Below are 27,826 nucleotides of genomic sequence, written 5' to 3' on the forward strand. Positions count from 1 at the left end.
GTAAATCTCGACTAGTAGGTGACTACATCTCCCTCCCTCAACCATATCAAGCATGTCAAACATAAATACAAAACATACACACACACACACCATACACATGCAAGTATGAGATAAGTATAACAATAAATCTTAAAATTAAATAACATCGTATTATAACATGAATATCTCATCATCATTAGGACATAATAAACATATTTCTAAAACACATCATATGACAGCATCATAGAAGTAATTTCATTAACTAACCAAGAGAAATTAAAGCATCATCACTACCAACAGAAAATTGTTACAACCCAACATAATCAATTACCCAACATATCAAAGTATTGAATTTCAAATATCAAATAGAGACTAACACATCTATAGAAGAGTCATATAGAACTTTAAAAAGTACATCTACAATGATAGCAAAGGAAGGGTATTACAACCATACTAAATTGGTTTCCTCTACCATATATGTGCCTAAACTACATTGATTAAAAGGTCTTTGTACCGTTAAATTTTTAGGCATTATTGTCCATGTCATAATTCATAAACTTAGATATAGAGAGTATTCAGCAAGCCCAAAAATTTCAACTTGACATGGAAAGTTAAATTTTTTGAAAAAACCTTTTTTTTCAATTCAATTACAAAATGTATTAAATTAAATACTAACAATTCAAACGAGAAAATGCACACTTCTAAAGCAAAATCCTCTCGAAAACACATCTTAAGCAGCATTTAACATGCGGTGCCAATTTTACCACCTTTTTTTTTGTCTATAAAAATGCAAGAGTTCACTTGTGATAACTCATCCAGCAATGAAAATAGAGAATAATCACCAACTTTGAAATTACTGAGTTTATGGACTATGGTGAGTATGGTCGACTCCATGATAGAAATATAATTAACTTGGCGATCTCAAAAAGGATGAATTTGAGCTCATATAAATTAATGAATTATGATGATTGGTGTGATGCACCGTCAAAGAGTCATAACATTTACAAATTCCAGCATATAGCTGGGCGACTTCCTAATGCCACAAGATTGGCAAAGAAACAAACCACACACCTCTTGGAATTTACAAAGGTGTTATACTTGAGACTGAAAGCAGCTGTTTGTAGTAATATTGACATCATTTATAAGTCACTGAATTCCGTTGATTGGGTTTTAGTCTTAACTATTATAAAGCCTATCACAAAGGTAGGCAATTAAAAGAATAGCCAAGCTACTACGCAGTTTACCGATTCACATATATGGACATTAGATTGTTTGTCTTTGTCTAATGGCTAGTCCTTGTCCTTGAAAAGAACCTGCTGAAACCACTTCCATGCTTTTCTGATGAGGAAACTGAAGATGGTAGTTTTCCCTCATCTTTTGTCAAAGACTTGGATAGTACATTTCCTGTCGAAGAACGGGGAATCTTAATTTTTCGATTAGGCTTCACAACTACAAGGGCCATACTTGGGGAACTTGGTTCAGTATCCGAAGGGCTAGGCAATGTCGGGTGGCCTTCTATACAATCTTCATGGATAGGTACAATGGATTCGCTATTTTTCTGCAACTCATGAGCAGGGCTGCCAGATGATATGCCGGTGTATTGGCCAGTCTCCTGCTTGCCATTTCCTGATACTAAAATATCAGGTTCGTATACTACCAAGGCATGGTTGCTATATGAGCTCCAGGAAGCACCCTGTTCAATTTTTCCATTCCTTTCACTTTCCTGGCTAGTGGAATTGGATAAATCTTCTATATAATGTCTGGAACGTTTTATGTCATGTGATTCCTTTTGGGATGGTCGAACAGAAGATGAACTGGTGAACAGCCCATTTTCATTGTCAGAAGACCAGTCTACAGAATGCTTTGGAGACGATAGGGCATTCAACTGTCTCCCTACATTAAGTATTGTTTTCTGGCATTCAGCAATCTTCTGTGCAGCGGCTTCTATTTCTCGTTTCTGTATAAAAAAATGTTCAGTTCAGATATAATCCATTTGAAATCAAATATAATCCCTATCAAGTTCAGAAAAACAATTGATACAATTCATTAATAATCCATACCTGTATAATATTGGAATTGTTATCTGCAATCGACTGCAAGCTTTCCAACTCTTCCTCTTTCCTGAGATTCAACAACACAACATTCAGAATTAGCATGGATTTCCAACACTACATAGCTTAAAATCAATAATTTCCACGGAAATTTCTATATCATGTCCATTCTCGCAAGCAATATGCTTTAGATATACATCCCTAGAATGAAAAGTGCTCGACACATTTGTGTCTCATTTTTAAATTTTTCCATGTTACACCAAACAATAAACCTAACTAATATGGATTGCATGCTTGTAGCTTTCTCTAACCTTTGCAACAATTCCTGTAGCTCTTGACACTTTGCCTCAGCATCCACATGGTGTTTCTGTTCCTCTTGAAGTTCTGACTCTAGAGCTTTCACTTTTTCATGCAAATGCTTGATATCCACTTCTGTTGCCTTCAACTGCAACTCTAAATCTGCTTTGGATGATGTCATGATTTCCAACTCATTCTCTGCTGTTTTATTTGACTCCAAAGCAGAAGTAAGTTGTTCTTGCAAGCTTACCAGTGTGTTCTCAGCCTCAGTGAGTTGGCCTTTTGTTTGTGTTAGCTTCTCTTTGGATGCCATTAACTCCATGTCTAACTCAGCTTTCTCTGCCTTCACCTGTGTGAGCTCTTCTTGTAGACCTGCATATCTAGCCATTCCAGCCTTCACCTCGGACTCCAAAGCTGCTTTTTCCTCTTGAATCATACTGAGCTCAGTATTTGCGTTTGTACTACTTGTATATGATGGCATAGAAGGAGAGCTAGAAGCTGTATCCTCTCTCAATGAACTAGGATCAAGCTTCCCATTTTCAATGTCATTAGACTTACCTATTTCAGATTTTATACCGTCAGCAATGTTTGATTCATTGTGAGCATCACATTTACCAAAAGCAGGAGCACTAATTTCAGAAAGTTGGATCAGGACTGATGATAGCTCAGAAACAAACTCTATGATATCCGGTGTACCATGCAAAATTTGATTTATGGATTTTCTAAACATCTCAATGCTGACATCTAGATCATGCAGTTTGGAGGCTGGGAAATTATGTGAACTTCTAGCTTCATTGGCAATTGACTCTACAAGAGTAACAACTCTACAAACTGTACTTTCAAGCTTAGGGTCAGTAACATCAATAGCACACTTAGTATCAGAGGGAGAAATCTCTCCCTCTGCTATCAAACTTTTGGTGAACTGAAAAGCATTTTCTTGATTACCAAAATCATGTGAAGGTACAGGACATTTTGGCAGCTTCCTATCACAAGCATGAGAAGTAGATAGTGCTTCAACTTCTTCTGCCATAGCACACTGAACATCCTGCAAAACCTTTTGCACATCCCCACCCTCAGCTTGTGCCTCAAGTATCATATCCAATCTTGTCTGAAGACTGATTAAAGTATTCTCGTTGGCAAGATTTTTAGATTGCAATTCAGTCAACTCTTCCTTCACAGAAGCTAGCTTTTTGGACAGATCTAAGCATTGCTGATTTGCAGATTGAAGCTCTGAATCCCTTTTTGCAAGAGTTTCTTCCAGGGATATCTTCTCTTCAGTTCCCACCACAATCTTTTCACTTGGGCCATCCAATTTACCAATTGTCTGGTTCATTTTGGTTGAAGGGAGGGAGGCCAACTTCTCCATCTCTGTGAAATCATCCATTAGATCCATATTGCGTGAGTCTAGAGCCTTAGTACTCATGCCTGAGCTCTTTTCTTTCTGAATGTGAGATAGCTCTGATATTAGTGCAGATGCCCATGACTCTGCACAGCTTATCTCATCATCATTCCCATCTTCAGACACTGAGGTTAAGCTTGGTGGGTTGCTTGTAGTTTGACCTCGTGGTTGTTCTACATGCAGTTCAAGAGCAGGTTTTATTGGTTTCTGACCATTGTTTAAAACTTCCAACTGTTTCTCTAAACTGGAAAGTTTACTAGCTGTTCTGGCACACATCATTCTTGAGGCTTGAAGCTCACTATTACGCTTTGACAAGGCCTCTTTTAGCATTTTTGTTTCCTCTTCCATGGTAAAAAGGCGTTCAGTTAGGAATTCAGACTCTTTTTGACCTTGTTCTTGGGAATCATCATAGCTAGAATCATATGAAGTTGAAAGATACAAACCAGAAGTTTTCACAGGTGACCTCCTTTTCCTTCCTTCTCCTGCCTCCTTTCCCCAGTTCTCAACTTCCACCTTCATTTGAGCAAGTGCAGCAGGCCCTGGCAACTTTTTCCGTAGCAAACCCCGGAGTCTTTGACACTCAGCTTCTAATTTTGCAATCTTTTTGACAGTTTCTAACTGCTGCTTGTTAGCTGCCTCTGCACTTTTCATACTCATATTTCTTTCTTCATTACGGATCTCTAGTTCCTTGCTAAGCACACTAATTTCATATTTAAGAGAAGAGTTCTCATTTTGATATGACTCAATATTATCCTGGAGTATTTTAACTTCAGCTTCAACTTGAGATCTAACTTGATTTAATTCTGCCAATGATCTTGACCGTTCCTGCAATGACCTGGATAGTGCAGTATTCTCCGCACTTGATTGAATAAGTTGCTGTTCCAAAACCACTAATTTGGCCTCAAATTCTAATTTGATTTTATCACATTCTCTGGTCTTGTTGATGACAACCTCATGAATTTTATGCTCTTGCTCTTCTCTAACATGCCGGAGCTGCTTCATGCACTCTTTTAGAGCACCATCCAAATGGGTTACTCGTTCTTCAAGAACAACCTTTTGCTGTATTAGAGACTCAACTTGTTGTTTTGAAGCTAGAGCTTCTTTTTGGGCCTTCTCCCAACCTGCCATGAAAACAAGACAATTAACCAAATTTCAGAGCATGAAGATAAATGATATAAGAAAACAGAATATTAACTAACATTTATACAGGGATATATTATTCAGAGAAGAAAAATGGCATGTCTACAATTTGCTAATTAGTCAAACAGCATTGCCCACATAATTCTTTTCCTGATGGTGAATTACTGTGAGTGATTTGAAACATGGAATGAAAAAGGTACACACAGTTTCATCCAGAAAAGGATTATATTATGTAAGCTTAAAGATTGTGAAACAAGTTATTTGCAAGAGACATTCAAATCAGTTTCTCTATTACATCAGCCTTGTCACCAATTTCTTCCCAATCTCTAACACCAGGAGAGTAGTTTCTTGATTAACTTTCAGATTCCAAGAATTGTTTGGCCTGCTTCATTATTGTGCTTCTTTTACTGTTTTACTACTTAATATTATTTTCCCTGCAGTTGTGTCTCAATTAATGCACTACGTACTCCCTAATATATGTACTTCTCTTCAAGCTCAATGGCCAATTGTCACCACAAAGATCTAAATTAATTGTGTGAAATATAAACACAAACAGTAGAAGAGAACAATAAAGAATCCTACCCGAAACAGCGTCTTCTGCAACTTTGGCATGCTGTTTCACCAGACTTTCCTTGGTACTTATCTCTGACATTGCAGCAGAAAGTTTTTCATTTAAATACTTTACTTTCTCCTCTGACTCATGAAATTGAATCATTGCCTCTTCTGACATCCGAACATGATCTGCGAGAGTCTTGATGGTAGCCTGCTCAATCAAATCAAATAATTATTGTAGCACAACAGAGCTATGCACTATTGAAATTCGTGTAGATGCATCAAAAAAGGGAATAAAACAGAGCATATTTTATAGTAGTGTCATAAAGTTACAAAAAAATGCTACCATGCTAATTGACTGAGAAAAATTGAATCTAATGATTTGATAATCTCTAGATTTACACAGGAACACATATCCTCTTATCTTTGTCCTCCCTGAAATTTACAGCACACAAGCACGGCAGGAATCATCCCTTTTCTATCATATATTACATCCATGAAACATCTCCCAACAATGCTAGACATCCTTGCTGTGTTTTTTAACTTTTTTGAGACTCATATTTTTTTTAAATTGGGAAAGAGAAAAGAGGCTATTAGATATGGTATAGTGTTTAAACTACTAGGCATTTATTACTTATGAATCTATGATAATGATGTAAAAACACACATTAGATATGTCAAATAAGGTAACTTGAACAATGTAAGTTCCAACAACCAAAGTAATTCCCTTGTAGATTCTGATTAATAAATGGAATATACACATATTGGAGTATGTCTCACACAATTCTCTCTCGATTTCCATGCATTTATCCAATTGAAAACAGCATAGGGGGCCTTAAGGAGCTCCATGTCCATTATCAAATCCTAAAACCTCCCTCCAACTAAGCCAAATTATTTTTGCAACCAAAATCAGTTTACAATTTTGCAGATATCAAAAGGAAAAAGTCAGCACTGGTCACAATTACGTGATCAATCACTCACTTTCAAGTAAGTTTTAATCACTGTGGCTGAAAACGGAATCTTTCCTCACATTTTGCCAAAGATCTTAGGCCATTGTTCTGCTGACTTTTTTAGTATGTTGGTCCCTTTTTCTTTACAAAGAAAAATAACTAACATGGGCTCTTCAATTGATGAATATGAGAGGGAAGAAGTGAATGTCAATAAGTGTTAGTGGTTATTTGGAAAATGCACACGTTACAAGGACCTTTTTAATTAGGTTCAGCCATTGTCATAGCTCATTCAAAAAGTTAATTTAAACCCACTAAACCCTTATTGCAAGATGTGACCATTTTAGAAAAACAAATTCAAAAATTCAAGGGGGTAAATAAGTAGTTGTACAATTTGTGCAAAGCGTATTCCCATGGAGTTATAGTAGGTTAGTCATATTACTAAGGTGGTTAGACGTCATGTTGGGGTTTTTGAAAATGACCTAAGAAGAGAGCATTGACTAGGTCAGTCAACGACGCAGAGGCAAAAGCTAGTGTTGTACCTCTGCAATCTATGATAGATCATTCAAGTGTATCATTTATAGATGGATTTCTTGAGTGAAGAGTACCTCAAAGAAGGAAGAGAAAGGGTGCAGCTGATAACTGAAATAAAGTTTCAAGATTATTCAACATGCAAACATGTGAGAAGGCTAATGTAGCCAAGCTGTTTTATCCCCATGCCATTCCTTTTCAAGTAAGACATTATCCATACTTGCTGAAAAGGGGAAAACACAACTGGATCCTTTAATTGCCCCTTTGGAGAAATTTTAGTACATACTATATCTTTGAGTAACAATATTTAAAGCTAAAGTACTTGATGGAGAACATCAGACAAACCTAGATAAGGGAGGGTCACTTCACTATCATGGAATGGAGGCCTGATATTAAACGCCAACCACTCATTAATATCATTGCTACATGTTCCACTCTATCATATTTTATTTAAGTTGCTCAAGGAAGCATAGGGATGCTGAGTTCCAATTTCAACTTCTGAGCTCAGCCACGGAGGAGGTTGGAGGTTCAAAGATTGTGCAGCAAGTAGTAACAAATCTAGCTCATGTTTGCAATGGCATGTTTGATTAATGGGGGAGAGTTCTTACAAGGACAGTTTATACTGCCCGTTTTAAGTTCATGCATTCACCAACACATTGAAAGACAATGGGAAGATACCTTGGGTGACAAAAATGGTGGCCAAAACTAAAGACATGCAGACGCTTGCAAGAAGTCGTCACAAATGACTTGCACTCTTCAAGGTTTTTTCAAATAATAAATTTCTTAAAACCACTAGTAACTAGAAGGATGTTGCAGAGAATGCTTGCTATTTTATTTTGTTGGAGTGGATGTTGGAAGTACAATAGGTAATAAAATCTATGTTGGTTTGCAATGATGGAAGATGTGGGCTCAAGCAAAGTCAAATGAGGGAAGAAGGTGAAGCCAAAGGTCGTCAAGCAACTTTGTGATTGTGTATCAGGTTACAAATTAAAAATGTTGAAAATTTTCTTCAGATGTCAATTTTACATATTAAGTTTTATTTTTTGTAATTTTATTAAACCTTGTTTTTAATTTTGAAAGTCTTCAAAACTCACTATTAAATAATTAATCTAATCTTTGCTTGCAAATAGAGATTATCTATCATCTAATTGCTATAAAGGTAATTAATATTGATATAGACACTACCAGCCTCAAAGAGATTCATGATGCTTGAGAGCATGCTTGATCCAACAACACAAGCAAGTTGTATTAAGAAGTCTAATAGGAATTTATGAAAATATTAATTAAGCCGATCATGACATGAAGATGAAACACAATAAAAATATGGCAGCCCATGATCTTAACCCCAAGTAATAGCAAAGGTATAGGGTTAGACATCAGCTAATTTCTTAGGCATTGAACAGGGTAGCACTCAAATCACATGCCCGCGTTAATAGTAACATTTGCAGTTTAAAAGGTATATTCTCATAAACAAGAGGTTATCCCAAACCATTCCCTCAAAATTCAATCATGTATGGTGAAGACCTCTCAAGCTCAAAATCATCGAAGTATATAATAATGGAAGGTAAGATCTTCTAGAAAGTATATAATATTGCATTGCCAATTCGTAGAACAACATGAAGTCAAAAAAATGCATAGGAGTAAATATAGGATCCCTATGTTTCATGGACAAACCTGCAAGGTTCATGAACCAGGGTGCTCCTTGAAAGATAATATTCATCATATTATAAGGAAATAAGGCTGTGAAACAAACGCCTATTTCCATCCTAATTTCAAGCAAGGCAATAGTGTTTCTAGTTGAAACTAATCCAGTCCATCAAAGTTTTGCAGTTGAGATAATGAACCAAAAAACAACATATTGACAACTTTTTCTTTAACATTGAGTATGCAGTTCACATTCTTAAGAAGATTTCAATACCTTCTTTTGTGTGATTGTTACTATAACCATAATTTGATAAAATTTCATTCTATTAAATAAAAGGTAAAATACACTTTGATCATACGAACAATGTATTAATGTTGAACTTGTTTAAGGTTTAAATATTTACAGATTGTATCAGACCATGATTGTCCATCAGCAATAGCCATTGCAGCACCTACAGAATAGAAACAAAGTCTAATGAAATCTATCTAAAAGAACTACCAGATCCAATAGAAAGATCAGAAATTACATTGCTCTTCTTGAGGTTATAAGCTGTAGGATAAGCCTTTTATGTGATAAGAGCTTCTTCAGACTCCATGCCTACCCAATTCCGATCTGCTCCTTCTGACCCTTCAATTTCTTCCCTTTATAGGAATGTTTTAGTGGTCCTGTTCTTTCCTTTGGGGGCCCTAGATTTTGTAAATTTGATCTAGAAGACACTGCCAATGATGTGAAAACTACCTTATCTGCTGTATGTTTTGGCATATTAAATCATTTTTCATCTTCCTCCAATGCTTGTGTTAAAGGTAGATTTCGAGTGGCTTCTTCAAGTCATTTTGGATGGTCTATGAAGATGTATTCAACCTTCTTATCCTATTGTAAAGGCAGGGGTTAGATGTCAATTTTGCCTGCCTCCTGTATTTCTGTTTCATCAATCTCAAGACGGTTGAATGTTTCAAAGGAATTTGAAGTGCTCATTTGTTTACCTGGCTGAGTTGTTACATTTGATAAATTTTAAATGCTTTTTGGAATTACCCATGTCTAAGCCTCTCTGGTAGTTGGGTGACTTTTTCCCTGGATCAATACTTGAATTCCTGGCTATACTTGAGTTCCTTAGCTATCCCTTTGTACCATGTCATTCTCCCCTTGATAAATAAGCCTCTCGTAGTTGGGTGGCTTTTCCCCTGGATCAATATTTGAATTCCTTGGCTGTCCCCTTGTACAATGGTGATATCTTCTTGTGTATAATAATTATATTAATGTACATAATCCTAGTAGTAGTAGGATAATATTTTCATATTTTACTATTCCTGGCTGCACTAGAAAATGAGCTGAACACATTTTCATATTCTTAAATATGTACAATTTGATAGAATGAAAAGATATCTCTTGAATTCTCCAATTGTCCAAATCAATTATTTCATATAGAAATTCTCAGGCCTGAAATTGGCATTTGAGCAAGATGAAAAGCTTTTGCTGAAGGAGATAATAAGATAAGATAATACTATTAATTTCCAACAAAAAACCACAAGGGTTTGTGGGACTGAGCATACAAACAAAAGAGCCAGCCAAAGCAGGAGCACCAAACGGTGACTGAGAAGAAACAAAATAAGACATGAAACCAGGAAAACCAAGGTAAGGACTAAGGATCCTTCCTTGGTACAAAGAGATCAGTCACAGAAGGATATAACCGTGGAGAAGAGTGAAGAAAGTTCAAGTGTCAAGAAAGAAAGGCACTAGAATATTTGGCAAAAACAAATATCAATCATATTACTTGTCCTCATGTAGTCCCACTATAATGTCAACCTCGTAAAGAACCCTACTACTGATCTGGACTCTTCCACCTTTTCTACCTTACTTTTCACATGGTCAAATGATCAATTCTTCCTGAAGTCAAGTTTCTTTGCTGTTCAAACTATAAGTTTTATTTCTTCAAACCTTTTTAGACTTGGGTCAATTCTTCCTGAAGTCAAGCTTCTTTGCTGTTCAAACTATAAGTTTTATTTCTTCAAACCTTTTAGACTTGGGTTTTAAGTAAAGAATTTCATTTCTGGGGAGTATTTTAAATGGTAATGATGTTTTGAAAATTGTCATCATAACCCATTCTAGTATAGTGTGAATAGGTGATCATCAAATACATGCACCGATAAGTTATTTTTTGGAAATCAAAAGTCAAAAGCCAAAAAATTGTTTTGCAAAACCTAAAACAATCACATTTGGTATTTGAGGTATGTCTAGTTCATATTCATGGGTCAATCCATCACAGGTGAATGCAGAATATAGCAGAAACAAAAGAGTTTGTGGCTTTGTCCCTACAAATCATCAAGGATAAATAAATTTCCATTCAGACTCTTCCCCTCCATTACCCATTTGGCACTGTCCTAAAATGTAAATCCTGACTGAAATTTTCTTTATTTCTTTCTAGGCAGGTATCATTAATAGGTAAAATCCTTTTCAAGTACTACCTATGTGCTGCGCACCTCTCTTCTCTTACATACTTTAACATCACTTTTGTGTACCAATCCGTATATCAAAAGGATGAGCTTCTTCCACGTATAATTGGAAATATCGAAAGGGTGAGAATATCAAAAGTTAAGTATATCAATCTAACAGTGTATAGAAAAAGTAGCCTCTTGGACTAATCGGGAACCAATCTATTTCCACTTGACAACAAAAGCCATAACGTTTTGAGAATTGTATTTTTTTCAAGCATTATCAATGGAACCCAACATGGAAGTGTGTAATCTTCGTAATCATGTGCATATTACACCAACAGCATGTTATCTTTACAAATTGATGTCAGTAACAAACAAGATTCAATGATAAAATCAACACAAGCCTTTCTTCATGCAATTTTGCAACCAATGAAAAATGTTGCAACAAGAAATCAATAGGTTGCAAAATCAACTACAAGAACAGGTATCCAGTGCCTCAACAAAGATGAAATTTGTTGTCAACAATGTTGTTCCTTCTTCAAGCAGTTCAATTCAAAAGACTTTTAAAGACCAAAATCCCTTTAAAAAAAATTATAAGTCTCCTCATAAGACGTAGAAATATATTCATGTTTGTTAAAGCAATAATGAGCCCCCTTATACACCACAAGACAATGTTGAGATGAAAAACGTGCACAATCAAAACTCATCATGGACATTGGATACAATACCTATTAATCCTTCAATTGTTGAGTCTACACCTATTGTGCATGTCTTGGAAGCAATAGACCCAACAAACATCATATTAGTCAAGGGTAATCAAATTTGTATATGGAGGTATTCAAAATAACAATCAAACCTTCACCTATCAGTCAACCTAGTGAAATTAACAAGCGGCCATGTCAATCAAAATCAACCTGCACTAATAACTGTCAAGCCAAATTATGCTGTCACTGTGGACAATGAGGACATGTTTACCATGGTTGTTTTGATCTACATCCTTGACTATTATAAGGCCAACACACACGTTCAACAAAGCAATGTTATATCAAGGGTCCACCAGTAGAACTAATTAAGCATATGCATTTTGGATGGACAGATCATTCCATTTGGAGAAGAATCATCTTTATTAAAATCCAACAAGACACTCCAATCCACCAGTTCATATGATTACTGATTTACTCTTAATGCAGATGTTGTCCATCTAGTCAATAATGAACTCAGCATTACAAATATTGATGAGAAATGGTACAAAAGCCTATAAAGTTTGTCAACTCTTGATGCAAATGCTAAATTTGATCCAACTGATGATTAGATAAGCAATGTAGATACTACTACTAATTCTATTAACAGCCTACTAAGAACACAGTAGAGTTGCACCCAATTCTCATAGAGCATAATTATATTTTTAGTCTCACTAGAGTTGATAGGAGTGGTGATTATTTATATGTATAGTTTCCCATTTGGATATTTATAATGAGGGCACTGAAATCACAAAGTATACAGCTCAATATGAATAATTCAAGGCCAATTAAAGTACATCTTGTTTCTCTTTCTTTTGCACTTGAGTTGTGAATTTAACAAAGAAGGATGTCTTACAAAATCTTCCCATAAAGTTGGAAACCTAAAAGGGCGGCTTGATGAAGAATCGTGACAAAAATCTAAGAAGCCATCACAGGTTCATGCATCTTTACATACACTCGTGTCCTAAGGAAGCCTTTGCAATAGCTCTCCAATCTCATTTTATTGGAGACAACATCAAAATTCAGATTATTGAGTTCACATGGTACCTGGAGAAACATCAAGATTTCAAATTCTTTAAGCATGGTACTTAAAAGACTCCTCAAACTACCCATTCAAAACTTGTCAATCCCAACATATTGTCATAATATTTAGCAACTAATGCTCAAATCAGCACTCAAACACCTATGATCGCATACTCCATTTTTTCTTTTGATGACAATGCATAGAGCAAGATCATCATATTCCATCTTTCAGAAAATGTATTCTTCACCACATGATTAGTTTTTCATGTAGCTATTGTTGACAAAAAATCCACATTTGCAGCTTGACAAAAGTAAGGTCATCTGATGCATAAGTCAACACACTTTTGTGTTGCTAATGGGCAAAATCAGCTTCAATTATCTACTCTTTAGGTCACATGGTGTAGCTGGTACACTATTAGACTTCTCATGGGCACCATCAACCTAGGGCATCCAGTTCTCACTTACTGAAGTGACAAAAGCAAAATTTGATCAATTTTCTTTTGCAAATTTCATTACTCAAGAAAAAAGTGGTGGAAATGTTCACCACAAACGGGTGCAGCATTATTTTAAAATGGATACAGCACCATGGAAAATTGACTCGACCTGAGGAAACAAACTCAAGTTTGAAAACCTAGTCTATTTCTTGGTTCTTAAAGAAAAAGAGAATCACTAGGACAAAACCTTTTGAAAAACGCAGGAAATTAGAATCAACAAAAAAAAGCACCATAAACAAGTTGCCTATGCAACACAAAAAATGGTTCTATCACTACCCCTAAGTATTTAGGGAGGGGGGGACATGAATCAGTAATATAAAGGAGTCATGATCATAGGAGAAATAGGATGATATTTTATATTTCATATTTCCTAGGTGCGTAATAAGCTAAATAGTCATCTAGAAGATGAATTAAACAATCTTTTTTATATTGTTGAATATGTACAATTTGATTGAATCAAGAGAGCTTTCATGGAATATTTTATGGTTGTCCAAGTCCCATGCATCCATTGATCTTTTCTCTACTAGAATCTTGAGCCTGACATTCTTAAGGTTGGTTTTTTCTTGATATATCGGTTTCATCTATTCTTGACATTGCAAGGTGGGGCAAACGCTAGCCAAATGTCTATGCTGATTGGAAATCTGACATCTGAAGGTATATTTGCATAATCTATTGGTTGTTTTCAATCAATTCCTCCCATTTCAAAAAGCATTTTATGTATCAATTTCTTCTCCAAATCAATATATAATTAAGAACAACTCATTAACACTCAATGAAAGTCAAATGGTCTGGTATACCGCAATATAAATGATTTCTTGAGAATGCTGCCTCAAAAATATTCAATTCGGAGAAGTGGAACTCTTATCCAAATTATAGCCATACTTGGGAAGTCCTTACTTATGCGGTTGATGCAATGGACCACAATATCATAAAAAGCTACGTTAATGGTTCAACCCTTAGACTTGCAAATTTGGGTCCAATCTAACCTAGATACATATCAAAGTTCAGTTCAGTGGGGGATTTGGACAGAGTTCCTCAACAAGAAAACCTGGCCAAATTTCACATATTTTCCCTCTGGCACTACAAACCTGTTGTTTTTGTGATTTTTTCAATTTTTTCTGATTTGGAATTTAATTCATCATCCATTATTGTTGGTTTAGGCTTATTTTCAGCTAATCAGAAATATAGGTATCATCATGAGGATGATCAATGTCTTATTAACTGCAACTACCAAATGTCTAAACTAATCAGTTCACTTTTGCCAAAATGCTCCAACATGTGCCAACGTAAGAACCTTGGATAATGGTATATACGTCTATCAAACCATAATAGAAAGGGGTTTTTAATCAAATATTTTAGTTGGAAATGACTGGCAAATATGCATGCAACATGTGAAACCATATGCAAGGTGCAAAAACTATTTGACACAATTGACTAAAAAATATGTGGTGTCAAGGAATATGATGACAGCAAGATATACATTAAGATGGTGGTCTTCATGAAACTTCAAGACTTTTTCAGAAATACAGAAGATGTGAAAAATATATGGATAAAATGCAACTTCTACTAAAAAATATAATGTTTTTCTTAAATAAAAATTATGAAAATAGCATGCATCATGGCAATCCATGTGATTTTGGAAGCCTTACTCTGAGCCTAGTTGCAGGCTCTTTGGCCCTCAACCCCAACCTACAACAAGAATGCACCAGGGGCACTATCCCTTGACCCTGTAGATGATTTTGTCATCAATGTATAATGTCTATTATTATGTCTCGATAATATTGGTTCTGACTATGTATTAATTGTTTGTATTAAGTTGTTTGCCATCCTTGGGTAGGTGTAAGCATTCGTTGATTGATGTTTTTGTTCCTCTTGGCGACCATCAAGTCCTTCAAATATATTGTGTATCATCAAGTAAGGTAGTATGATGTAGCCGGATCAACTCTAATCCTTGGCCAATCATCCTTTTTACTCTTCTATATTAATTTCATATGCAAATAGAGTCACAGGCCCTTAGATCCCAATAAAGGAGAGAAGAGGCCACAAGGTGGTCAAGACCAAGCAATCTGGTGATCTTTAAGGATCAAAGAACAAAGAGAATGGAGAAGAAGATTATGAGAAGCATTCAAGGAAAATTCAATCAAACGATTTTCAATTCAAAGCCCTTCCCAAGAACAAGAAGAGAGGAAGAGAGGAAAAGCTTCACTAAAGATCTCTTAGAGGGAGAGAAGGAAGAGCTTGTTGAGCACGTAACACTCTGTAACAATATATACCAAGGCCTTGCAAACCAAACAGACAGTTTGTCCATACAGTCAGCATCAGACAAAGAGGAGGAAGAAGGAAACATTGAGAACAAGTTCCCTAAGATACTCAAAAATAACTTATAACACATAGAACACCTATCCATATAGGAAGAACCAAGGGTGGGGGGTACTAAGACAAAAAGTAGGGGAGCAGAGAGATTTATGAACTATGCAAAAGGTAACTAGGGTGTAAGGATGTGTAGAGGACTCGTACGTGGTTATGAGTACAAGTAAAGCACCAAACATCGAGAGCAAAATAGTCCAACTAGGTACAAGGCACAAGGTGTGTACCGACGAAGAAAAGTGGTGACTTCCTTGACAATTCCAAATCTCAACAAGCAGAAACTCTCTAAGCTCGCGGGGAAAGATCAGAGGAATCGACAGGCACTACAAAACATAAATTATCTAGATGGCAAGCAATTAGGAGAAAAAAGACTATTGGAGGAGAGCATTTCTAGCAACACAATAGGGTATTGCCACTGACTAGTTCATAGAACTTGATGAGTCTACAATCTCTTGGGAAGTGCTAAAAAAACTCTTTTGAGGCTAAGCTTCAATTGTTATGAGAAGACAATGAGATCATTGTTAAGATTTACAACACCAAACAAAGTTAGCATGAAAATGAATGAGCTTACATGTATAGGCTCCAGGCATTTCTAGTAAAAGTGGAGAACCAATCTACCAACAAACTGGAAATGCATTTATGTATCAATGGACTGATCCCCTCAGTACACAAGGAAATGAAAGTCACACATCTATCCTTATATGTTGATGCTTACAATTGGACAATGGACATCAAGATTGAAAACAAAACATCCTCCCGAGGGACAAAGCAAATGTCGAGAGCACCAAAGGTAGTAGCATCAAACAACCTAAAATTATTCAATCCCTACGACAGGATATGATGAGAATGATGAAAGAATTGAAGGCAAAGAAAGGAAACCAATATATAAACTAATGAACTATTGTGAACTAAGTGCAAAAGTAAGGAGCACATGAAAGGTAATTGTCCTACAAAGATGTTTTGTGATATTTGTCGGGTGATGGTGAAATGTCCCTTTTCTGATTTTGCATGGTATTTCCAGCCTCAAATCTGATCTTTAAAATCAAACAACCAATATTACAAAGATCTGCCAATTTCCCAATAAAACCCAAATCGGGTATGTCCAAATTAGTGCCAAAAAACTTTACAACTTCACAAATTATTAATAAATCTGAGTATGGACATTTTTACAGAAATTTCAGCAGCATAATAGCCCACAAAATGACATTTCCAGTTTTGTATAGCCTTTACACAACAGCTCACAAATGTAGGACAAAACTATGCTCAATCGGGCTCCCGAAATTAACACACAATGCCCGGAAACACCACAAAAACACTCATAAACTATCTCAAAAGTTTAATCACGACCCAATACATATATTCAGCTCTATTTTAACATCTTAAATTCTGAAATACAGCAGCAACCCAAACTGATATAAAACACTCAACTGAAAACACCAAACTCAAACCAAAAACAACCCCGAAAACCCACAAATCGGCACTATTCAGCACAAAGGCAAACTCTGTATGAGCATGCACATGGAATGGCTTCAAACTCCCGTCCTTAGCCTTCCTGGAAACCTGCAAACTCCTGTTCTTGGGTCTCCTTCTCCACAGGTTCGGCAGCCTCTGAAGAACAACAAGAAAATTAGCAAAAATCAAGTTCTGGAATCCCCCCAAAATGCCTCCAAACCTCTTAAAAGAGGGCATAACTGTAACTCACGTCCAAGAGAGGTTAATGAAACATATTTTAATAATAATTTTCATTTATTAGTCCAACGGTTTCCAAAGATTAACCCCCTTTTTTCGAAAATTCACTTTCTTGGGCTTGCCTGCCTTAGCAAAGATTATTATTTTTTAATTATTTGAAAAGGGGACATGACAAGTCCTCCCCTCCCAAACATTGCTTGTCCTCAAGCAATGGCTGAACAATAAACCAATCAATCCACTTGGATCCCAAATGTAGTCATGAACTATACTACTACCAATTAACACAGACTCCTGCAATATCCTCTGCAATATGACCAAGAGGAATCCATAATCAAACTGGCAATTATAGCTCAACCAAACTCCAAAATCACCACTACCACAGTCAAAAACCCATGAGACACAAACTCTTAGAACATCAGAACCCAAGTAAAGTGGACAAATCAAACTACCAACATAGTAAATACCATCAACGCATCCCACTGGCCTATACGGAATGTACAATCCAACTCTGCAACAATGGTGAACGCTCTCGAATGAAACTATACCAAGTATGGAGAATCCACACACTGTACAACTCCTACAGTTAACACAACTCTGCAAATCACCGGCCACTATCTCATAACCATAACTCCCATGCACTACTGATGGTGAAAAGACATTACAAGATAAAGAGTAAGAAATGGAATCCAAACCAAATTTGCCTGCCATCAACTCCTCAAAACAAGGATCAAATGCTAATTGATGTACATACCCTACAATATAATGTTGATTAAAAAAACCAACCTTAGTCAACAGCTCACCATGAACAAGTGATATAACCCACTGTGACTGATCACTAGCTAAGTCAGGAGATGTCATAGCCAAAGGAGTAGAATCAATAACAACACCTGCTGAAGCATCACTCCAAAACTCTTGCTCTAAGTCATGTATTATCAAGCTATCAACTGCAGGACCTATCGCCATGTCGTGCCCATCACAACTCTCATCCCAAGGCATCAAACTATTCCATAATTGATGATAAGCACTAGGAACCAAAGTACATCTTTGTATCATAATCTCATCAACATGGTCATCAAAAGTAAATTGATGAGCATACCTCACAGTGTAATGCCGATAGAATGCGCCAATCTCAGTCAATGGCTCAGACTGTAATCCAGATGAAACTAACTGCAATTGATCATTAACCATGTTGGAACTGACTACTACCTCCAAAGATATCACCAAGGGAGTAGTATTACTAGCAGGAACCATGCCAACTGTCGACTCACCAACATTACACACGATATTTGATACATCTCTAGTCTCTGTGCCATCAGTACTAGAGGCCACCATCATGTTAGGCATACAACAATCTACTACAACACCCAACTCAATTGAACCTGACTCTAGTGGGAATGAACCTGATGTGCCAATGTTAGTATCAAGGATGGATGCATCCCCATCTCCACTGTCTCTGACAATCTCGGCCATGGTCATCCTCGGATCACCAAACACCACAGCTTGTGACTGTATAGAATCAGGTAAAGACTGTAGTCGCTCTAACTCCATGGTCACCTTAGCCAAATGAAACTGTGACTCCTTGAAAGCCAACCGTGTACTCTCAAGAATCTCAGAAGTCACCTCAAGCTGCTCAGTAAGCTCACTCACCTCATCTTCCTTGGCCAACAATGCATCATATGCTGTACTGCCCCACTCCATAAGATAATCTCTGTCGGCTACCAACTGCATATAATTCTGTCTCAAAATTCGAATAGCCTCCCATAAAGAGTGGATCTCTATCAAGGAAAGATAACTGCCTTCCTACTCATCACTAGTAGGAGAACCCCATCCATAAACTGCTAACAACTGACGAGCAGCATCGAAATGCTGGCAAGTGATAGCAATGTCTCAGTCACTAACTCTCAACTGATTAGACACATGATGGCACTGGCTTGACTGTCTCCTACAAACCTCCTCTGATGCACTGTCTAAAGGAGTATCCTCAAAGTTACTAGTCTCTAGAGTATTACCATCCATATCCTGTGAATCAAATCTAAAGCTCATATCAACATACGGAGTATCAAAAACATTAGCATTGTGGTCCAACTCCTCTATACCCAAGGAAACTAAGTCTTCAAAAACTGCCCACTGCATCCTCCTGGATGTCATCAATGCCAATATGATCCTGGGACTCATCTATACACACTGCCAAATATGAAATATCATCAACAAATTCTAGCAAGTATGGTCGACTGGATATATGAACAAAGCCCAACATCGGTGTATAAAAACTAATACCAACATCGGACAAGATACTGGCACAAGAAAAGACAACACCGTGTAATCTGCTAATCAAATCCATGATAGCACCCAAACAAACACTGCTACCAAAAAGTGTTAAAGAGCTCCAGTCAACTGAATCCCAAACACCAATATAACAATCTCGAGTCCATATCCGTAAACTAGAATCAACTGGTAACTCAAGCAAACTCCTCACCTGAGTAATATGACCAATACCAACTAACTCCACATACTTGTCATGATGAGATAATGAAGTCACAATACTATCTTTGTTCACCTTCAGCTGGTTGGACAAATCATGTGAAGTACTACCAGCCTCAACCTCATGTGATGAAGCATCTAACTGTGCCTTGTACTCTTTCTCAGCAAAGTCATGAATGCTCAATGTCTGCTCATCTCTACCAGGTATCTCACCATCCTGCACAACATCTTCATAATCATCATCTGAACCCACTACACTGTAGTCACTGCCTGTTGTAACTATACCATCCTGAATACCTGTGGCATCACCCTTTGACGACCTGTAAACAATTGTCTCAATTTGAGTATCAAGTTGACCGTTACTATCAATCTGTGTAATATCCTTTCCCACCACCTCCTGTGGCAGAGTAGAATCTGGGACCTCTACCTGGCTATCAGTTAGTTTCTCAAACTACTCATGCAATTTCTTGGGAATTGTGTCATCTATCCTGTGAGAAAATTTTCCAAATAGAAATCCAGTCAACTTATCCACCTTAGCTGGGTCGGACAACATGTCATTCATTATACGGTGGTGCTCAACCAACTGTTCAGACATGTCATGGCTTATTTTCATAAGTTTATCTCGAATGTCTAAATAACCATCCTTTCTACTGTTTTGACTCTGGATATCAATTGTCCAAGATTGTGTCCTCTGAGACTCTGTACTATACCTGTCCATTCTGGATAAAGTAGAGTGTAACCCCAATAGGATATAACTTCTTCAAACACCAAGAACTAACATGCAAATGATTAGAAGTAGCATGCAACCATAGATTTTGGCATGCAACTGACTAGAAGCAACATGCAACCACCAAATTCACCAAGAACTAACATGCAAATGATTAGAAGTAGCATGCAACCATAAATTTTGACATGCAGCTGATTAGAAGCAACATGCAATCATAAATTATGACATGCAAGATCTGGGTAGTTGTCAAAACTGACATGCAAACTTCTACAACCACCAAATTCACCAAGAACTAACATGCAAATGATTAGAAGTAGCATGAAACCATAAATTTTGACATGCAGCTGATTAGAAGCAACATGCAACCATAAATTATGACATGCAAGATTTGGGTAGTTCTCAAAACTGAAATGCAAGATCTGGGTAGTTGTCAAAACTGACATGGAAACTTCTACAAACCTTCAGGCTGGCAAGATCATGGCTCTGATACCACTGAAATGTCCCTTTACTGGTTTTGCATGGTATTTCTAGCCTCAAATCTGATCTTTAAAATCAAACAACCAATATTACAAAGATCTGCCAATTTCCCAATAAAACCCAAATCAGGTATGTCCAAATTAGTGCCAAAAAGCTTCACAACTTCACAAATTATTAATAAATCTGAGAATGGACATTTTTACAGAAATTTCAGCAGCATAACAGCCCACAAAATGACATTTTCAGATTTGTATAGCCTTTACACAACAGCTCACAAATGTAGGACAAAACTATGCTCAATCGGGCTCCCGAAATTAACACACAATGCCCGGAAACACCACAAAAACACTCATAAACTATCTCAGAAGTTTAATCACGACCCAATACATATATTCAGCTCTATTTTAACATCTTAAATTCTGAAATACAGCAGCAACCCAAACTGATATGAAACACTCAACTGAAAACACCAAACTCAAACCAAAAACAACCCCGAAAACCCACAAATCGGCACTATTCAGCACAAAGGCAAACTCTATATGAGCATGCACATGGAATGGCTTCAAACTCCAGTCCTTAGCCTTCCTGGAAACCTGCAAACTCCCGTTCTTGGGTCTCCTTCTCCACAGGTTTGGCAGCCTCTGAAGAACAATAAGAAAATTAGCAAAAATCAAGTTCTGGAATCCCCCCAAAATGCCTCCAAACCTCTTAAAAGAGGGCATAACTGTAACTCACGTCCAAGAGAGATTAATGAAACATATTTTAATAATAATTTTCATTTATTAGTCCAACGGTTTCCAAAGATTAACCCCCTTTTTCCAAAACTTCACTTTCTTGGGCTTGCCTGCCTTAGCAAAGATTATTATTTTTTAATTATTTGAAAGGGGGACATAACAGATGGGCCATTCAACGAAGGAGTGCCCATACAATTTGAAGACTAGAAGTACGTAGGTAATCATTAGACAAGGGCAGTCTAATCCATTGAAGCCACAGAATGCAACCCTAGGTGGTTATCAAAATCAATGAGGATGAAAAAAATACAATATGACTCCAAAAAATATCCTATCTTATAATGTTGACAATGTAGCAAATAGGAACACTTTGCACAAGACTGAAATCAATGAGGGTGAAACCAAATACATTAAGACTCCAAAGAACGTCCTACCATACTATGTTGTGAATGGGGACAGTTTGCACGAGACTGATAGAATAAGATACAACATATAATCAGCATGCAAGTGGTGTGTATTAGCCTTTAGATAACCATGAAGACACTGACTACCCATAGAAAAAGGGTGTTAATATTTTGGACACGATAGAACAAGATGAGGCAATTTCCACAACCACAAGAGCACAAACCCATTTTTCCAGCCTTAACTAACAACTATCATATCATTGAACCTAGTTACTTTTTCATATTCATGAGCATGAGAAGGCAATTATAACAGTTATTTTACATGTTCATATGAAAGAGATTAACGGTTATAATCAGTTTAACAAAAATATCTTAACTAACAATTGAAGGAGTATTCATTCAACAAATATGATGAATGTACTTGCCATCGTAACCAACTATTACTTAATGGAAAGAGATATATTTTCTGCTAATAAAGATACGTACTTTGCATAATCACATGAAGATAGTTTCCCAACTACTTTACATATTCAAATGGAAGAGAACGAACAGCTATAACCGCATAGTTGGAAATAAAATAATTGATTAAACAATGTTAACCCCCTATCATATCTTCAACTTGAAACTACAAATTCATAAAAGTAAAACACCCATTACTGAAGATATTTGAATGCAGATCATATCTCTGTCTTGTGCAAGTCTTGGCATCTGGCGGAGAGGAGAAGCATTGCCATGGGCTTGACCTTCCAACCATGGACCCTTAAGTATCCCCACCCAATCTCTACTGAGAAAGACCATCTGTACCTTGGGATTAGGCTCGAGATATCATTGTCCAACCACAAAGCATCTTGGTGTTTGTCAACCCACCACTCGACTAGACAACAAGACCTATACGATGGACTACCATGAGCTGACACGAACTTTAAACATCTCTTATTACTTGCTTAAGTTACCGATTGTTCTTTTCTTTTATCATACAAGAATAAATCATAGTTCAATGATTTCCATTTCACACCCTTCATCTCGACCATGTTGGTCTTCCTGGATGAAACATGAGGTGGATGTATAAGCATTTGTAATCACGACCAATGCATCTTCCCAACCTGGGCCTTGGCATTATAAAAGATAATTTGGATGTATAAGCATTTGTAATCTCAGTCAATGCATCTGCCCAACCTAGGCCTTGGCATCATAGAAGTCTAGAAAATCTATTCTTACTTCACAATGGTGTGATCTCTTATCTAAGGGAATATATTTCAAATATCCATATATAAGCTCGCACTCCAATTATCCATGATTTTGGGAAGAGAATTTCTTAAATGGGAAATGCCATAGTTCTGCTCAATCTAGAGCATTCTTACAATATCAAAGATAAAGAAAGAAGACATTGGATCATATCTTGATCGGTTCTAAAAATATTATAATAACTTTTCAAAATAGGCTTCAACTACACCTCACTATATCATTTAAAAGAAATATAAAGTTTAGCAGTGGTGATTTCATGACTGACTGGAGGTCGTACTTTGCAAAGGCTCAAATGATTCCTGAGCAATGTTGGAATTCGCGATCATTGATTCCTATGAAAAGCAAGAATGGTATCAATTGGCTATTGTCGTTCCGGTGCAGGGAACTCGGCACCAAAATACTTAATATGATTAAGACAATGCCTGAAGAAGGCAGAAGTACTATCTAAAAAATAGAATGGAGATAGCGGATGGTATGTGTCTACTGGATACATGTATGAAACTTGCAAGGAAGAAGGTGAAGCAAGAGTGAGAAAGTAATTCTAATCGCAGGTGATGGTATTAAGTCTGTCAGAGGTAAGAATGTTGTATTTAAATGAGCTATCACTCCATAATCTTTGCCTTCTCGGCTGCATCCTCAATTACGCGCAAGATTGTGAAGGTTGTGAGAACTTACAAAATAAAAGGCCACTGGCTCAAATGTGGCAATAACATTAAAATGGTCACCAAAATAATATAAGGCCCAATGAAAAAATATAGAAACATGGCCACTCAAATATAAAGGTCGATGACATGAATAGTATTAAAACCATTGCCATAAAATGGAAATAATAATAAAACATTGACTTAGGATGGAATATTAATTTTACTCCTTATGTTTTATTATAATGGTGGTTTACTTACTAATGTAAATTACAATTGTTCTTAGTTTGTTCATACTCGAGTGAATACTTTTATTGTCTTACTAAATGTGTTGACCCAATTAGCTCAAGATAGTCCCTTGGTATACCCCTGCTTGCCTAGTTGTTTTCCCTTAGCAATTGTGGTCAAAACTCATACTTGTTAGCTCAATGGTAGGTGATGCCCACCGTGCCCAAATCCTTCTCTAACAATGCTTTCCCCCATTCACCACATTATTGCAAGTGAAAATTTATCACATTAACAACATATTGCTTATCATTTTTCAAATTCAAAATTATCATAGCGTATGATCATGTTAGCCATCCATTTCCAATTCATATATCATCATAACAATTGACCAATATTTTTGATGGAAGCATAACAAATAACCAACACTTCATTATCACATGAAACCATAACAAATAACTAATTTAACCAATCACTCAACTTCTCATGAAGCCTCAATAGCTATAAAGGAACATCTAAAATTGGGCCAAAATTTGGGATGTAACAACAAATGAATAAGGTAGTGTACCTAAACTCTTGTATGAGGAAGGAACAACTCCAGGAAGCAATATCATAACTAGAATAAGTAACGGCAAAGGAATGAAGAACTTTCAACAGATTGCAAAGTACATCATTAAAGTTAAAGTCAGAGAAGAACATAGTATGATATCGTACCCATCAAGGTGACAAACCTTCTTCAAAAAATGTTGCAACTAAGAGTAGCAATTACCAACATAGTTAGTGAGGACCAAAGTAGGCAACACCAAGACCCCAAGAAAGAATAGTAGTAGAGCTACCACCCAAGGACGATAAAGTCATTGATTCAATGTTGTTGATGGTAAACATCAAGAAGTGCTCAATTGCCATTCAAATGGAAATCATGGGGAAGAACCTCACAAATACCATGATTGATGGAGGCTCGAAAAGAAACATACAACTAGAAGATACCTAGAAGCACCTTGGACAACCCTCTAACCACCAACCTTGCACATAGTCGGTGCCAACTAACATGGAGTCAAGTCGGGTGGTACAATGATGGTGCAAAAGGTAACAATCAGGACCCAATAGTTCTACTTGAGCGTTATGGTCATCCCATTGCAAAAGAAAGTGTATGATGCATTACTCAAGAGAGTATGGCTAGTAGTAGTCAAAGTCAATCACAAGAGGAAAAAGGATCTAATCTCCACTTCAAACAAGGGCTGGAAATATGTAAGCTTTAAATAACCAAGTCATCAATGAAGAAGCAACTTCCTGAATTAATCAAGTTCAAAATTGGGAGAAGAATGGACAAAGAATCAAAGTTGGATGAAATTAAAAGACAATGGATTCTGGAGTTGCAGTCCTACTTAGCAAATGGAGGACTATGATATATTTCTATCAACATGTAATTTTCTTGAAGCTACAACTACAACTAAAGAGCAACTGTTGAAAGCATGTAAAAGTTGTGGATCATACATCTCACAATACAAAGAGAAAATTATGTAACATGGATCATACAAATAATTGTCAAGGAAGAATCAACTTATCCAAAACTTACAAGGAAAGAGACAATTTGGAGGAATGGACAATGCAAAGAGGGAAAAATAATGGAGGCAAAAAAAATTAAAGAATTGTATGGAAGTTCAACAAGAGAATTTTTTTAAAAGGGTGTTATTAAAAATATTTCGAAGGAAAAAATTAAATTAAAAGGAAAATTTACGACATATGGAGAAAAAAAAATCATTAAAATATCAGAGTTGGAGAATACTATTAAGTGTGAACACCACTTTATTAGAATATCGAGAAGAAAATTTTATTAAAGATAACATATTAGAATAAATTAGTAAGTATGCAAAAAAATAAAGAGGACTTCAAAAAAATAAAAACTAGCACCCTCTAAAAAGTATGTCGTAAAGTTAAAAGAGAAATCAAATCAGAAGTTAGTTAAGAAAAAACCCTCAGTGACAAAAGTACCTTAGCATGCTCAGCAGTAAAGTTTCCCTTCCAACGTACAGCTTCATTTGTGCCATAGCATATGGTAGATTCATTTTATGGAAGCATGACTTCATGCCTTACAGTTTCATCCCATATGGCCCTCAACTAGCAATTCTCTTCTCATGCAATCCTCCACTACCCTAGCCATTTTCTTATCAATAGCCTTCTTCTCATACAGCCCCCCACTAGCCACTCTCTTCTCATACAGCCCTCCATGAGTAGTTTATGGACTCTCTTGATAGACATCATATGACATTATTAAAACATAGGGCTTAGCAAGATTTAAAAAAAATTGTACAAAAACAAATACCACAACAATTTTTCAAAATATGACCCTTTTTAGCATAGTGCAGCAATCATTTCCATGTAGCATATGGACTTCCTTGTTGATAGTACATCCCCTTAAATATTTCATCATATGGTTGTTTCATCATATGGCTTGTGGAGTAGATGTACACCCCATTCATTTAACATTCTATGGCTATCATCTTGTGCATGGCTATTGTGGAATGCTCTCAACATACATCAATATTGCTACACCAAACAATATTTTCTCTATTGCTCCGTAAGACAATTTCCTTGATTCACAATACAACAATTTCCTTGGTTTACTATAGACATCATTGGCAGAAGACACCACTTTGTGATGCCTTTCTTTCCTATTATGGTAAAGAGCATTCTTACAAGACATTAGATTTTATTGTGCTGCATACATTAACTAAAAAACTCCAAAATATCTATTTCCTAGCTTCATCATTTCTTTTGCATCTTAAAAACTCATGAAAAATGGTGTGCACTTCAAGACCCCATATGACACCTTGTGCATTAACCTATACAACATTTCTATTTTTCCTCCTTCGACAATCTTTACACCCTATAATGTGACTCTTATACCCTGTACGACACCTTGTGCATTAACCCACACAACACTTTAGTTTTTCCTTCTTGCAATAGTCTCTACACCCAATACAAATGCCACAAAACCTCATAGTTGTACAGCATCTCCAACATTCATCTATGTGTAGCATATGATTCATTTATTCTTTTGCCTTGCTTACATCATATGTCACATGAACCCTCAAACCACCCGTACAACATCAACATTGACCAAGAAGTCAAGTTTCCATCGTTTTGTACATTGTATAGTCGGCTCAATACTGTCCTTCCATACGACAACAACTCTTGGTTTGGCAACTTTACATCAAATGGTTCGCAAGGGTAAAATGTCTAGTAATACTTGAGTTACTTGCTAGAAATGTAGCACTTGGTAAGAGGAGTGTATTATAATGAAGTCATTGGGTGTGGCAATCACGTAATTGTAAATTTGTTCCCATATGGCTTTCAAATCCTCATCATAATTTTGAAACGAAATATCTATTTTTTGGCTTCTTTAGCGTTACATTATTTTTGGCATCTCAAAAATCACAAAAATGATGTGCACCATGGAGTTTTGTATGGTTTTGAAGGTCTTAGTTTGGTCTTGGGGCACTCACCCCTGACCCAACTAAGGGTGCCACCATAGTCCTTGACAAAGAGAGTTGCTCCTTGACCACAATATAGGTGCTTCCCCTTGACCCCATTGGGGTGTTGCTAACA

At 36.5% G+C, this 27,826-nt stretch overlaps 1 protein-coding gene across 1 annotated transcript in view; it reads right to left on the minus strand.

Annotated features, from left to right (window-relative positions):
* Positions 1-905: 905 nt before the first annotated feature.
* Positions 906-27,826, minus strand: part of LOC149554346 (filament-like plant protein 4) — a 54,816-nt gene continuing 27,895 nt past the window's right edge. Inside the window, exons 3-6 of the mRNA XM_089828447.1 lie at positions 5,449-5,629; positions 2,342-4,847; positions 2,040-2,100; positions 906-1,936 (exon numbers count right to left, since the gene is read on the minus strand). Of these exons, the coding sequence (XP_089684573.1) occupies positions 1,262-1,936; positions 2,040-2,100; positions 2,342-4,847; positions 5,449-5,629 (3,423 nt within the window). The 3' untranslated portion in view covers positions 906-1,261. The remainder of the gene's footprint in view (positions 1,937-2,039; positions 2,101-2,341; positions 4,848-5,448; positions 5,630-27,826) is intronic.

The sequence above is a fragment of the Cupressus sempervirens genome, chromosome 5 (genome assembly GCF_028749045.1).
Source record: "Cupressus sempervirens isolate cs-2001-9-10 chromosome 5, ASM2874904v1, whole genome shotgun sequence".
Classification (NCBI taxonomy): Eukaryota; Viridiplantae; Streptophyta; class Pinopsida; order Cupressales; family Cupressaceae; genus Cupressus; species Cupressus sempervirens.